Consider the following 11,437-nt stretch of genomic DNA (forward strand, 5'->3'; position numbering starts at 1 on the left):
CGGAAGCGGGAAGTCAGGACCTTGCTTTGGTCTTCAACTAACTCGTGGGCTCCTTTGCACAAGCCACAGATGCTCATTACGATTCTTTTTACGTGCAACATGTGGGGGACGAAGCAGTTTCATATCTCCTGGTATTATCTGCCGTCCAAAGCATTTTCTTTGAGAGGAAAATGGAAACGCAGCTGCGCCGTGGGCTCGGCCAGCGAGAGCCAAGGCTCCCCCCCCCCCAGTCTCCCTGTGACTGCTGGGCTCAGAGGCTCCTCCCGAAAGCTACTTGGGTTGGGGACGCCCAGAGGTTGCCCTGGCAGGAGCAGGATGGGGCCTGGCTAGGACTCGCCTTTGTCCAGCTCCTCTAGTTTCCAGAATCATCAGGGTGGGAGGAACAGCATGGGGTTGCTGCAGGGCAGGCATCTGGCTCCTAGATCCTGTGCGGAGTTGTCCTGCTTGGGAGCCTCTGTCACTCTACACCTCGGCAACTTCAGGCCAGTGGGTCCTGTCTCATTGGATCATGGTGGCCGGCTGTTTCCCAGGCTCAAAGGGTTAAGCCTGACCGGGAGAAGCGCGATTGGCCCTGGGTCGCGGCAGCGTGGAGGTCACAGTTAACTTGGGTTTGTTTGGAGGGTGCAGCGACTGCCCTAGCCCTTCAGCTGCAGTGCCCAGGCCCTGAGTGCCCAATGGGAAGAGGGTACCAGAATGGGAAACCACCACTTCCCAGCAGCAGCAGCAGCAGCAGCAGCAGCAGCAGCAGCAGCAGCAGCAGCAGCAGCTAAGCTGGGCAGGGGCTTTGAGTGTGGGACATTAGCAGAGCACAAGCCCTGTGTCCCTCAAGGGCTGCATCCGCCTGCTTCTCGCATCTCCGCTCCTGCTCACCAGCCAGAAGACAGGGGGGAAAGTGGGCAACCCGGGTCCTGGGGAGGGATGGAGGGAAACGATCAACTCCCACTCCCCCAACCCTAGCTCAGTGAAACCCAGTGCAAGTCTCACTAAAAAGGCGCATCCAAACTATAAGGATCTCTCTTCACCCCCTAATGAAAGGCAGGCGTCACAATGTGAAGTAACATGAAGGCGCGAGGAAATAAATGCACGTGTTTTCTCTTTTTGTTTCCTTGGTGTTTGGAATTCGCAGAGTTCTTTTCAATTGTGGCTACTAATTTATTCGTTTCCTCGGTCAAAGGGGGGCGTTAAGAGATGGATCACTAGTGCGAACTAGGATCTAGCTGGACCGAGACCCCACCTCACAAGTTTCCCAAGACCAACTCTTCCGCTCACCAGGAGCGGGAAGAGCCCTTTCTTTTAAGCGACCCAAACTCTCCATTGTACAAAAGCGCCAATCCCACGCCCCGCACTCCTTCGCCTTTGCAAACCACCTCTCCTAGATAAGTATCAAGTTCTCCAGGAACCCAACTTGCGCTTGGTCACATTCGCTCTGCTTAATGTGGAGAATAGTATCAAAGAGGGGTCCAGGCTGAAAGGGGAGGCTCTGACGCCCCATTCCTACACCCGCGGGCTGGGATCCTGGTTTCTGGCAGCCTCGAAAGGCTGGAGCCAGCCCGGATGGTGGTTATTTCTCCAGAGAAAGGAGGAGAAAGAGCGCACCACAGTCTTGCACTTTGGGTCGGAAGTGCGCTGTGTGTGTGTGTGTGTGTGTGTGTGTGTGTGTGTGTGTGTGTGTGTAGAAGAGGGAGGGAAAACGCACCCTCCACTGCCCGTTATTCCCTTGCACCGGCCAAGCGCTCGCCAAGCCTCCCGGTGCATCCTTCCTCCTTCACCCCCTCCCCTTCTTCTCTCAGCTGGGCTCGCGCGGCGCTGCTGGAGCAGCCAGTGAAAGCAACATCCTGGAAAGAGGGGGGAGCAACAGTGCCCCCCAAAAGGGAGAAAAGGCCCCACCCTGACACGTTTTGCTGTTTGCAAGTCCCTCGCACACCCCCCGCACCTCCTCCTCGCCACCTCCCCCCCACCTCAGCCCGCTGCGCGCACATCAAAGCGCCTCTCCGCCGCGCACAGTGGCCGCGGCTCACTAATGGGATTGCAGGCTGGTGCCTGGCTCCGCTGCTGCCGCCGCTCGCGCCGCTGCTGCCGCCGCCGCCCGAACCCGAGCCCGAGCCCCCGCCAGCCCGAGCCCAGAGCAGCCGCGCCTGGGGCTCCAAGCCGCGGCGATGATCCGAATCTTTCCGGATTTCAGCGTGCAGGTGACGGCCGCGGCGGCCGGCGGGGCAGCCGCTGGGGTACCGGCCGGTGCGGGCATGGGGAGGGCCGGCGCCGCGGCCAACGGCACCCCGCAGAACGTCCAGGGCATCACCTCCTACCAGCAGCGGTGAGTAGTCCCGCCCGAGCTGGGATAGTGCCCCCGTCTCGGGTACTGGGGTGGGACTCACTTTGCTCTTGTTTTGTGCCTTACAACACACATGCACCTCGTCAGGGCTTACTTTGCCTGCCCCTGTGCTATAGAAGGAGGGGTGGGGGAGGATACACAATCCGAACTGAAAAGCACTCTAGTGCACTGGCGAAGTGAAGTCATCCTTTGCCCTCTGCCAGGCCCCGAACGTTGAGCCTCAGCACCGAGTAGCCAGAGAGTTCCAGTCAAGTCTGAGAAGCTGTAGGAGATGCTTTTGCAAAGTTTGGGCTTCCTGCCCCCTTTCAGCAAAATGTTCTCAATGCCTTCGCGGGTGCGAATCCGCGCTGACCGACAGCTAGGGGAGCAATTGATCATCGGAGGCTGATTGATCATTTGTTTCCAAATAGGACAGAGACGATTTTCATGTGCAGAGATAGACTTGCGTTTCTACCTAATAGTGTGAGATCCTGTCACCTGTTACTACAGGGAATATAAGGTGAAATCCGAATCTCTTAGGCGCTGTTAACTATCTTAAACGCATTATGATGCAAATGGTGAGATTCCGAGATCCAAGTTAGGAAGCAAATTTTACAAAAGTTAGGCTTGGTGGTGAAAGGGAAGTTTTAATATAGAAATTGTTTTTAGTTTTCTAAAGATAGTCTCTAGATTCAAAATAATTGTCATTAAAACACTGAGCAACCTTTGATTGAGGTAGGAAATAAAGAGGAATTTACTATCAACAGCTTTCTAACCCTAAAGTTTTCCCTTTAAGGATAACTTTCGATGTTCTAAGATTTTATTGAAAATAGGATCCACAAAATCGCTATGAGAAAAACTAACAATATAATCAAAAAGGTAAACTCTCCATTCACGAGGCTCAATTTTATGGTAGATGGAAGAAAAAAAAGAGCACATGAGAGTGTGAAATTAAATATTTGTGTTTCCCAGATTGTACACGATTAAACATCTGAGAGATTTGCCAATGGCATTTAACTTAAAATATACATAATGCATAATTCAAATTCCCATTTTACCTCATCTTTGAAACTTCATTGATTTGAGAACCTTTGGTTTGAAACAATAGTATTTAAACTGCAAAGGTTACAGTAATCTGTCATTGCTATATTTTGTGCCTTCTAACCAATGGCCCAGTGACCAGATTTTGCCTAACACAGTATTTTCTAAGTTCATGTAATTGCAAATATTCTGTAGAAGACTTCATTACATGCTCTGCTTATTGTTCAAAGTTTTAAAAAGAAGTCATGGAAATAACTCTAACGGGGCTAATCTTTGTCAGACACATATTTTTTATTAAATTATTTTAGTCATGTTTTACTCAAGCGATTACAAGAACCTTTAACAAAACAGATCTGGGCATCTTTCAAAAGCAGAACACCAGTAAAGAATTCAGTTTCCCCTTTTCATGGTTCAGGTATGTCTTTTTTTTTTTTTTTTTTTTTGTCTTTTATAAAACATTTAAATGACAATAGAATCTGGCGGTCACTTTAACTAGGAAGTGTAGGCAAGAGTGACAATAGTGTGGTCTGTGAGGAAGAGATTCAAGGGTCAGAAATGTCACATGGCCTTTGGACAATTCCAGGGACCTCCAGGAACTTGAGCTGACCCAAAAGATGTAAATTGGGCATAAGGAGCTGTCATGAATCTCCCGCTTTTAGGGTTTTTCCTCCTCAGCATTGGCATTGTCCTTTAGAAAAAAAAGATGATTTGGGGGTTCAGGAGTATCCAGGGGCAGTCATCTCCCCCCACTTCACCCCCAAGCACCTGCCTCAATACTTCCCTTTAAAGGTTCCTGTTGGGTTTCAGGCCACTTGTTAAACCTCAACACACTGGTTTTCTAAAGACAGGGGTGAAAAACAAAACAAAACAAAAAACAAAACCCAGCAAACCCTCTAAACTCTCTCCTTTGGAGTGAATTATGGCCGCCTTTGATTTAAGTGTTCTCTCACACTGACCAGGTAAGATGATGGTAGTGAAAAGCAGTTCTCTTCCCCTGTTGTTACTCAGATCTCCTGACACCTGTTACTGTTTTAATTTTAGTTAACTTGGGGGCAGAAGAGTTGGGCAAGAAGATTATTGGCAGGTGTTGGAGGTAAGGTCTAAGCCAGGAGTCTTCCTCCTTTCATAGTTCACCAGGACTGGCTTCAGGGCTCTGAGGAGTAGATTTAAATTTCCTCCCGGAGACCTGGACGTTTTGCTAAAAAGAATTGTGAAATAACGTTTAAGAAATTTAAAGGACTTTTGAGGATCTGATGAGGGGTGACAGGAGTGGGCTTTTAAGCAGTGGCCTGCCTGTTGAGAGAGCACAAACTTCTCTTATTTGTCACCCTCAGGGCAGAACTGTCCTGGACTGTCTCCTGGAGCCAGAACTTCCAACTGGCTAACTCCCCTCTTCTTTGCTAGCCCCCATTTGTCTTGTAGGCAACACTTATCATTGCTCCAATTCATTTCCCAACTCCCATCTCTCCTACCTGTAGAGTCTACTAACTACTCCAAAGAGCCTTCAATAGTGTGAAGATATTGCAGCTCTGTCACCACAGTTAAGGATCCAGTGGCAGTTCAGAATCCCCTCCCTACTTTACTGGAAGGGTAGCACATAAGGAGACACCCACTGAGCACCCTCACCCCAACTCTAAAGCAGAAGGCAAAGCTTCACTCACGAATGATGTTTCCCACCAGACTCTTCCATTTGTTCAACGCGGAACAGTCTTGGGTGTCTGTCTTGCCTGCTTAATACAGAACTGGCCCTAGTCTGCAAAAGGAGCTGTCCCCATTCTGCAGAGTGGCATAGTGGATAAATGACTGCCCGGGGTTTCTCCATCTGGCTCTACCCTGAGTAGCCATTTCTCTAGGCTTCCATGGGCAGTTTAGTAGGGAGGCGACTGGACTAGATTCCAGAGGCCAGCAATCCAGTCCCAGGAACCGGGACTTGGCTCTGCAAAGGCATTTGTATGTAACTGCGTCTCAGTGCTTGGGGATTGGCCTATGAACCCTGGGGTCTGCATATCTGTACGGGCGTGAAAAATGCAGATGTTCTGGCACTGGCTCCTGGCTGAGGGCGCCAGAGTCACAAGGTGCAAGTCCTGCATCCGTGCTCAGAGGCTCAGGGCAGTTGGGCCTGCTGGCCTGGGTCAGCTCAAGACTCATCACCTCACGCTTTTATTTCCACTGAACCTGAAGATAGTCCAGCCCACTCTCCTGGCATTATAAACCCCACTCTCTCTTTTCTGCAGGCTGACATACTCTAGAGATGGGAAGTGTTTGAAACTGCAACTGAGTGGCGTTGTTGCGCCAGCAGCCAAGCTTCCCAGTCCCCAAATGAGAGAGGGCGGGAGAGAGAGGGAGGGAAGGAGAGAAGGAGAGAGAGAGAGAGGGAGAGAGAGAGAGGGAGAGAGAGAGAGAGAGAGAGAGAGAGAGAGAGAGAGAGAGAGAAGAGAGAGGAGAGAGAGCGAGCGCAGAGGCACAAGAGAGAGGGGGTGGNGAGAGAGAGAGAGAGAGAGAGAGAGAGAGAGAGAGAGAGAGAGAAGAGAGAGGAGAGAGAGCGAGCGCAGAGGCACAAGAGAGAGGGGGTGGGGGAGAAGCGAAGGAGGGGGAGGGGAAGGGGGTGTGTATCAGCTTGCAGGAGAAGAGAGAGCTCTGGAGCAAAGCAACTGGAAAATGCCCAGAAATACTTTCCCAGTGGTCAAGCTGGGACCCCCCCGCGTGTCCTCCCTCTCCGGGTCCCTCCACTCTTAGGCCCCCGCCGCCCCCTGCGGGGAGGGTGTGCTCCCCCACCTGCCCGCCGGCCGAGCCCGGTGGCTGCGGCGAGGGGGCTTGCGGCCGCGCGCCGGCCCGAGCACCCGGAGGCCCCGGCCGGGCTGCCCGCGGGACCGCGCGGCCGCCTCCCCCGCCGCCCGCCCCTCCTCCGCCGCCGCCCGCGCCGGCCGCCTGTCTCCGCGCCGGGCATGTCTCGGGAGCCGGGGCGGCCCGGGCCGCGGGCGCTGTGCGGCGCCTGGACGGAGGCGGCCGGCGAGCAGAGGGAGGACCAGGCGCGGGCGGCCGAGGAGGCGGCGAGCTGCGGCGGGGAGCACTCCGGGCGCGAGGGGACGTCCGGCCGCCGGCGACGCTCGGGCCCCACTACTTTCCCGTAGCCTCCCAGGCTCAGCAGCGCGGCCGCCGCCACCGTCGCCGCCACGGCCACGGCCACGGCCGCCGCCCGCCGGGGCCCCCGAGCGCCGCGCACGCCCGCACTCTCTCCCGCCAGCCCACGCACACGCACACCCCCGCCCTCCCCACGCCCCCCGCCCCGGGAGGGGGGGGAGCGAGGCAAAAAGTAAGAGAGGAAAAAAAAATTGCAGGAAGATGGCGCCCACCAAGCCCAGCTTTCAGCAGGATCCTTCCAGGCGAGAACGGTAACACTTTTCTGTTTATTGAACCTGCCGCCCGCGCCCAGCTCCCGCCGCCGCCGCCCTCCGGGGGGGCGGGCTCGCTTCCCTCCGCAGCCCGCCTCGGGGACCCGGCCCCGCGGTCCCGGGGGCGGGGGGCTGCGCTGCCCGGTCCCAGCGCATTGTCCGCCCGCGGCGGCTGCGGCAGCGAGCGGGCTCTGGCGGCGGCGGGCGGCGAGCAAGTCGCACCTCTTGAGCTCGGCGAATGGAGTGACTCGCTGATGGAAAAAAAGGAGGAAAAAAAAACCAAAAGAAAGAGAGAGAGAGAGGAAAAAAGATTGAAAAAAAAAAGAGAGAGAGAGAGAGACAAACAACCCCAAAAGAGCTGTGTGTGCCGGGAGCCGCGGGAGGGAGGGTGGGGGCCGGGAATCCCCCGGCCGCCGCAGGTCCCGCCGCAGCTGCTCTCTAGGAAGGGAATGAGCTGGGGAGGGGGAGGGGAGGGGGAGGAGGCCGGGGCGGGAGGCGAGCGCAGGGCTCCAGGGGCCGTCTCCGAGAGCTGCTAGGCCGGGCGGGCGCAGCCAGGCGCGCCGCCTCCCGCTGCCGCTGCCCTGAGCCCAGCAACTTGTGGGTCCCCGACTCTGCCCTCCACTCTCGCCCTCCCCTTCTCTCCACCCCCTCTCCAGGAGAGAAAAAAAAAATTAAGAGAGAAAGAAAAAGAAAGAAGAAACCCCTTAAGTCTAAATGAGCAAACAAACAGCAAGATCCAAAATACGTCAATGGTCTGAGCATCTCTACCCCGTTAGTTACTGTTTGGGGAATCTGTGTTTGAAAAAGTTCCTGGTGAGAATTGCATATCCAGGCGAGGGGCTCAGTGGAGCATATCTGTCTGAAGTTAGTTAAACTACTAGAGCCAAAGGGAAAGGGAGTTTGTGTTCAAAACATCCCTAACCATCCTACGTGAACAGCATTGTTAGGTTTCAGAGTGACTGAACCCCGCCCCCCAGCTCCGATGTGCTTCCCTCCCGCTGTCCACCCAGCCTACTTTGTTTAGAAGCCTATTTGCTATTAATTGACAGCGTTAATGACATTAATTGCGTATAGCATATCGGTTTGAGCAAAGTGAATATCTCTTTCTGTCTCCAAGAGGAAAGGCTCAGTAGGAAGTATGAAATGTTACCCATTGATTCAAGAAGAAAACAAATACAGAGTTGTGCACCCCCACCCAGCAAGCGGTTACTTTCCTCACAGGCTTAGGAGAACTTGAAAAGAAGCGGAGAGAAGTGCTTAGATGCGAGACTCAGTTATCATATGGATAGTTTTAGTTTGGATACAGCATAGCTTTAGTGTATCAAACGAAGATGGAGGGACACTCAGAGAACTGTTCATTTAAAGACCTGCCGTTTTGGTAGTTTTATTTTTTTTCCTGCTATACATTATTTTCATTTTAAAAAAGACAGCAGAAGGAGTAGGATTAAGCAAACAGCTTTAAAAAGTAGACACATAGTCGATTTATTCTAAAGTCTTAGCTAATTCCGTGAAACTCCGTGTACTGGAGGAGTCATATGCCATCTAGTTTTAAAAGATGTTAAATGCTGTGCTCATCAATGGTTACTTTGAAACTAGAAAATCACACATCTGAAGATAGCTGAAAATGAACATCTAGTTCTTAATATTTGTGTCTCATGAAGAATTAACATCTTAAACATTTTACCCTGTAGAGACAGACATCTATTCTCAGATCATTGTGCAAAGCTTTGAATGATGCCTTTTATGTAAGGAGGTGATAAATACTTTGAAATCAATTTACAGTTGACCCCATCCCCCCTTTGCCTTGCCCATCCCCCTTCCCCCTCCCCTTCTCCCCTTCCTCCTTCCCTCTCTCCCTCCTTGCCTCTCTTTACTCCTAGTTACTTCCTTCCCTTTTCTGCTGGTAGTAAATGCATTTACTGGGATTGCCCCAGTAATCTCTCTAGCTGAGGCCTATTTGTGTGCCATTTTGGGAATTTCTCTGAGATAGGAATCTTGAAGATAGAATTAATTTCTAGAGGAAACTTCATAGCCTGTGCATGAGTGCGTTCTTTATCACCTGTCTCCATTTGGCATTCGAGGAAGGTAAATCAAAGTGTGCGATTTGTTATTCTGCTCCACTTGAGAGCTGAGCTAAATAACACTTGGTCTGAAATTCTGATTGAAGTTGTAGGAGGGTATGCTGTATTTAATTTAATGCCCTTTAATAGCATCTTCCTGTTCAGCTTGGATGCTGTCCCTTTAAAGGTTGGATCTAAGAAACTTTAACCTATAGGGCAAGGGAGGACTAATAAGTCCATAGGAGACAGAAGGGACATTATAGAAGAGAGGAAGGAAGAAGTTATAAACTGTTTGAGGCAGTAATAACCACAACGTGGTCCATTATCCAAACAGTTGTTTTATGCCCCAAGGATTCACTCTGTTACCAGGATTTTAAATGCTCTTAACACGTTTAAGTGTAAAAGTCACACGTATAAGTTGTTTCCATTTTGTAATGAGAAAGGAGAAGTCGGATGGTTTAAAAGGAGGTTGCTTTGCACAGAGCCTTCTTTCAACTAAGTCAGTCTTTCCACCTTGCTTTGTACCTGGCCCCTGGAACTGAGTGGCTATGACTGTCTCTCCGCAGTAGCAGCTGAAGACAAATATGCTAATAAATGATGTGTCCCCACCCCACCCTCCATAGACACATTTTAAGTTTTTTGTTTCATTTAAAGAGTGGTTCCTGACTTACTGGTCACAGAGCTATTTATGAGCACTTTCCTGCTTTTCAGATATGTCCATGATCAAAACTAAGGAAGAGGGCTCATTTGCATTTACCAGGCATACCTCCCAAATATAATAGTATGCAAAGACTCTGTCTTTACATCCTGTGCATAGAGGCTTGTCTTTAAAGACAGTTAGCAGTCCTTGAAGGTCTCTGAATCATACATACAGAGAATGTGGCTCTAGGGCTTGAAAGAGTAAGTTGAAAGCCTTGTATATGTACACTTGTTTGATTTTCTTTAAACTCTAATAGGCTGCAAATTATATAGCCCTGCCACAGAGTTGTTCCGCTCTATGGACCTATAACCAGGAAAATTAGAGAGCAGTGTCAAGCATGTGTTCTGCCCATGCTGGTTTGCAAGGCATTAAAAGGTAGAGGTGGTGGCTGGCACTTTTCCTAAGGTATTCCTACAGCGCTAGCTTAAACAGTGATAAATGATGATATGCGTTGTCTAACTCTTGCTTATATATATAAATAGCTCCACAAGATTGCTTAAATGATAATCGAAAATATGAAATAGGATGGCCTTCATATTACAAGGCCAAGGGTCTACAAATGGAAAAACTGAAATAATGAAATATTTCCAAGGCAACAGGCTGTCAACAAGAACTGTAATGCATGGGCATATCATAGATCCACCAGAGAGGATATTAGATGGCAGGGCTCCAGAGTCAGGAGTTACAGTGACCTGTGTTGCACAGGACCCTCCCACATCACAGAATGCTTTCTGATTCCTAATTTCTCATTTATGAATTGAGAGATATAGAAAGATACTGCAAAGGTCCAATGTGCCATTCATTAGATTTGATTTTTTTTTTTATGATGCACTAACTAGAATCAATATCATTTAATGCTCTTTAAAAAGAAAAACTTACATGAGTTCTTTTTCTCAATTTGTGATATTCTGTGAGTAGAGGTTTTGTGTGTGTGTGCATGCGTATCATACTATAGTATGGAATATACATATGTTCAGGAGTAAAATTATAGGATGGTCCATTTTCAAGACAAAGATGCCTTAGGTAGCCTTAGAGTTACAAGTTGCAGATAGCAAGCAGTCCTGAGCCCTTGCCCTAACAGCCAGTAAGTGCTTGTAGAAGCCTTCTAACTACCTCCATTCAAACTAGAAATTGAGCTCAGAGTGGAAAATTACTAGCAGCCAAACTTGCCGAATGGCTTGCTGATGTGACAAAGTCCATGCATCTGGAAGGTCCCTAAGCAAACAGGATCTTGGGAGAAGGATGAACCAGCAGCAGAGTCTTTGCTGAGAGATGTGGACAGAGGTGGGAAGGAGCATCTCATAAGAATTAAGGTTAGGAGTTGTTCAGAAAGATCATATACCCCTATACTAATAGGTCCCTGGGAAGTCAGGGGAGAGCCCTTTATACCAGGGGATAAAATGCTTGCTGTAATAGCCATGGCTATACTTGCTCACCAGATACCTGATCCTACAAGACCACCATTGAAAATTTAATCCCACTGCCTTACTACTAGTCTCCAAGTCCATTCTTTTGGTGTGGGCAGGGATGACTGTTCCCACACTCTACATAGTACAACTTAGTTTTTGACCAGAAGTTATATATAATTAACATTTTTCCTGGCAATAAATCAGAATTACATGGCCCTTTAAATATAACCTACAGATTAGGACAGATTGATAGGTTTAGTAATATGAGTTTTGTTCTTGCCTCTTGCGCAATCCTTCTTCACAGCAGTTGTCTATAGCAAAGTGGTTTTATGAGAGTGCAGACATTTCAGTGACCCCTTTGATTCCCTGCTTGAGATCCTAGACTGGGATTCACTGGCATGCTATAATTTCATTTGTTTACATCAGGTCTGCTTCCCAGGGCCCCTGCTCTGTTGTGGGATTTTCCATGATCAGAGACCAACGTGTGTGTGTGTGTGTGTGTGTGTGTGTGTGTGTGTGTGTGT

The 11,437-nt window shown here is 49.9% G+C and overlaps 1 protein-coding gene across 1 annotated transcript in view; it reads left to right on the forward strand.

Moving 5' to 3' along the window:
• Positions 1–2,198: 2,198 nt before the first annotated feature.
• Positions 2,199–11,437, forward strand: part of Npas3 (neuronal PAS domain protein 3) — an 823,498-nt gene continuing 814,259 nt past the window's right edge. Inside the window, exon 1 of the mRNA XM_021178865.2 lies at positions 2,199–2,314. Coding sequence (XP_021034524.1) covers positions 2,244–2,314 — 71 coding nt within the window. The 5' untranslated portion in view covers positions 2,199–2,243. The remainder of the gene's footprint in view (positions 2,315–11,437) is intronic.

Source organism: Mus caroli, chromosome 12, assembly GCF_900094665.2.
Source record: "Mus caroli chromosome 12, CAROLI_EIJ_v1.1, whole genome shotgun sequence".
Lineage (NCBI taxonomy): Eukaryota > Metazoa > Chordata > Mammalia > Rodentia > Muridae > Mus > Mus caroli.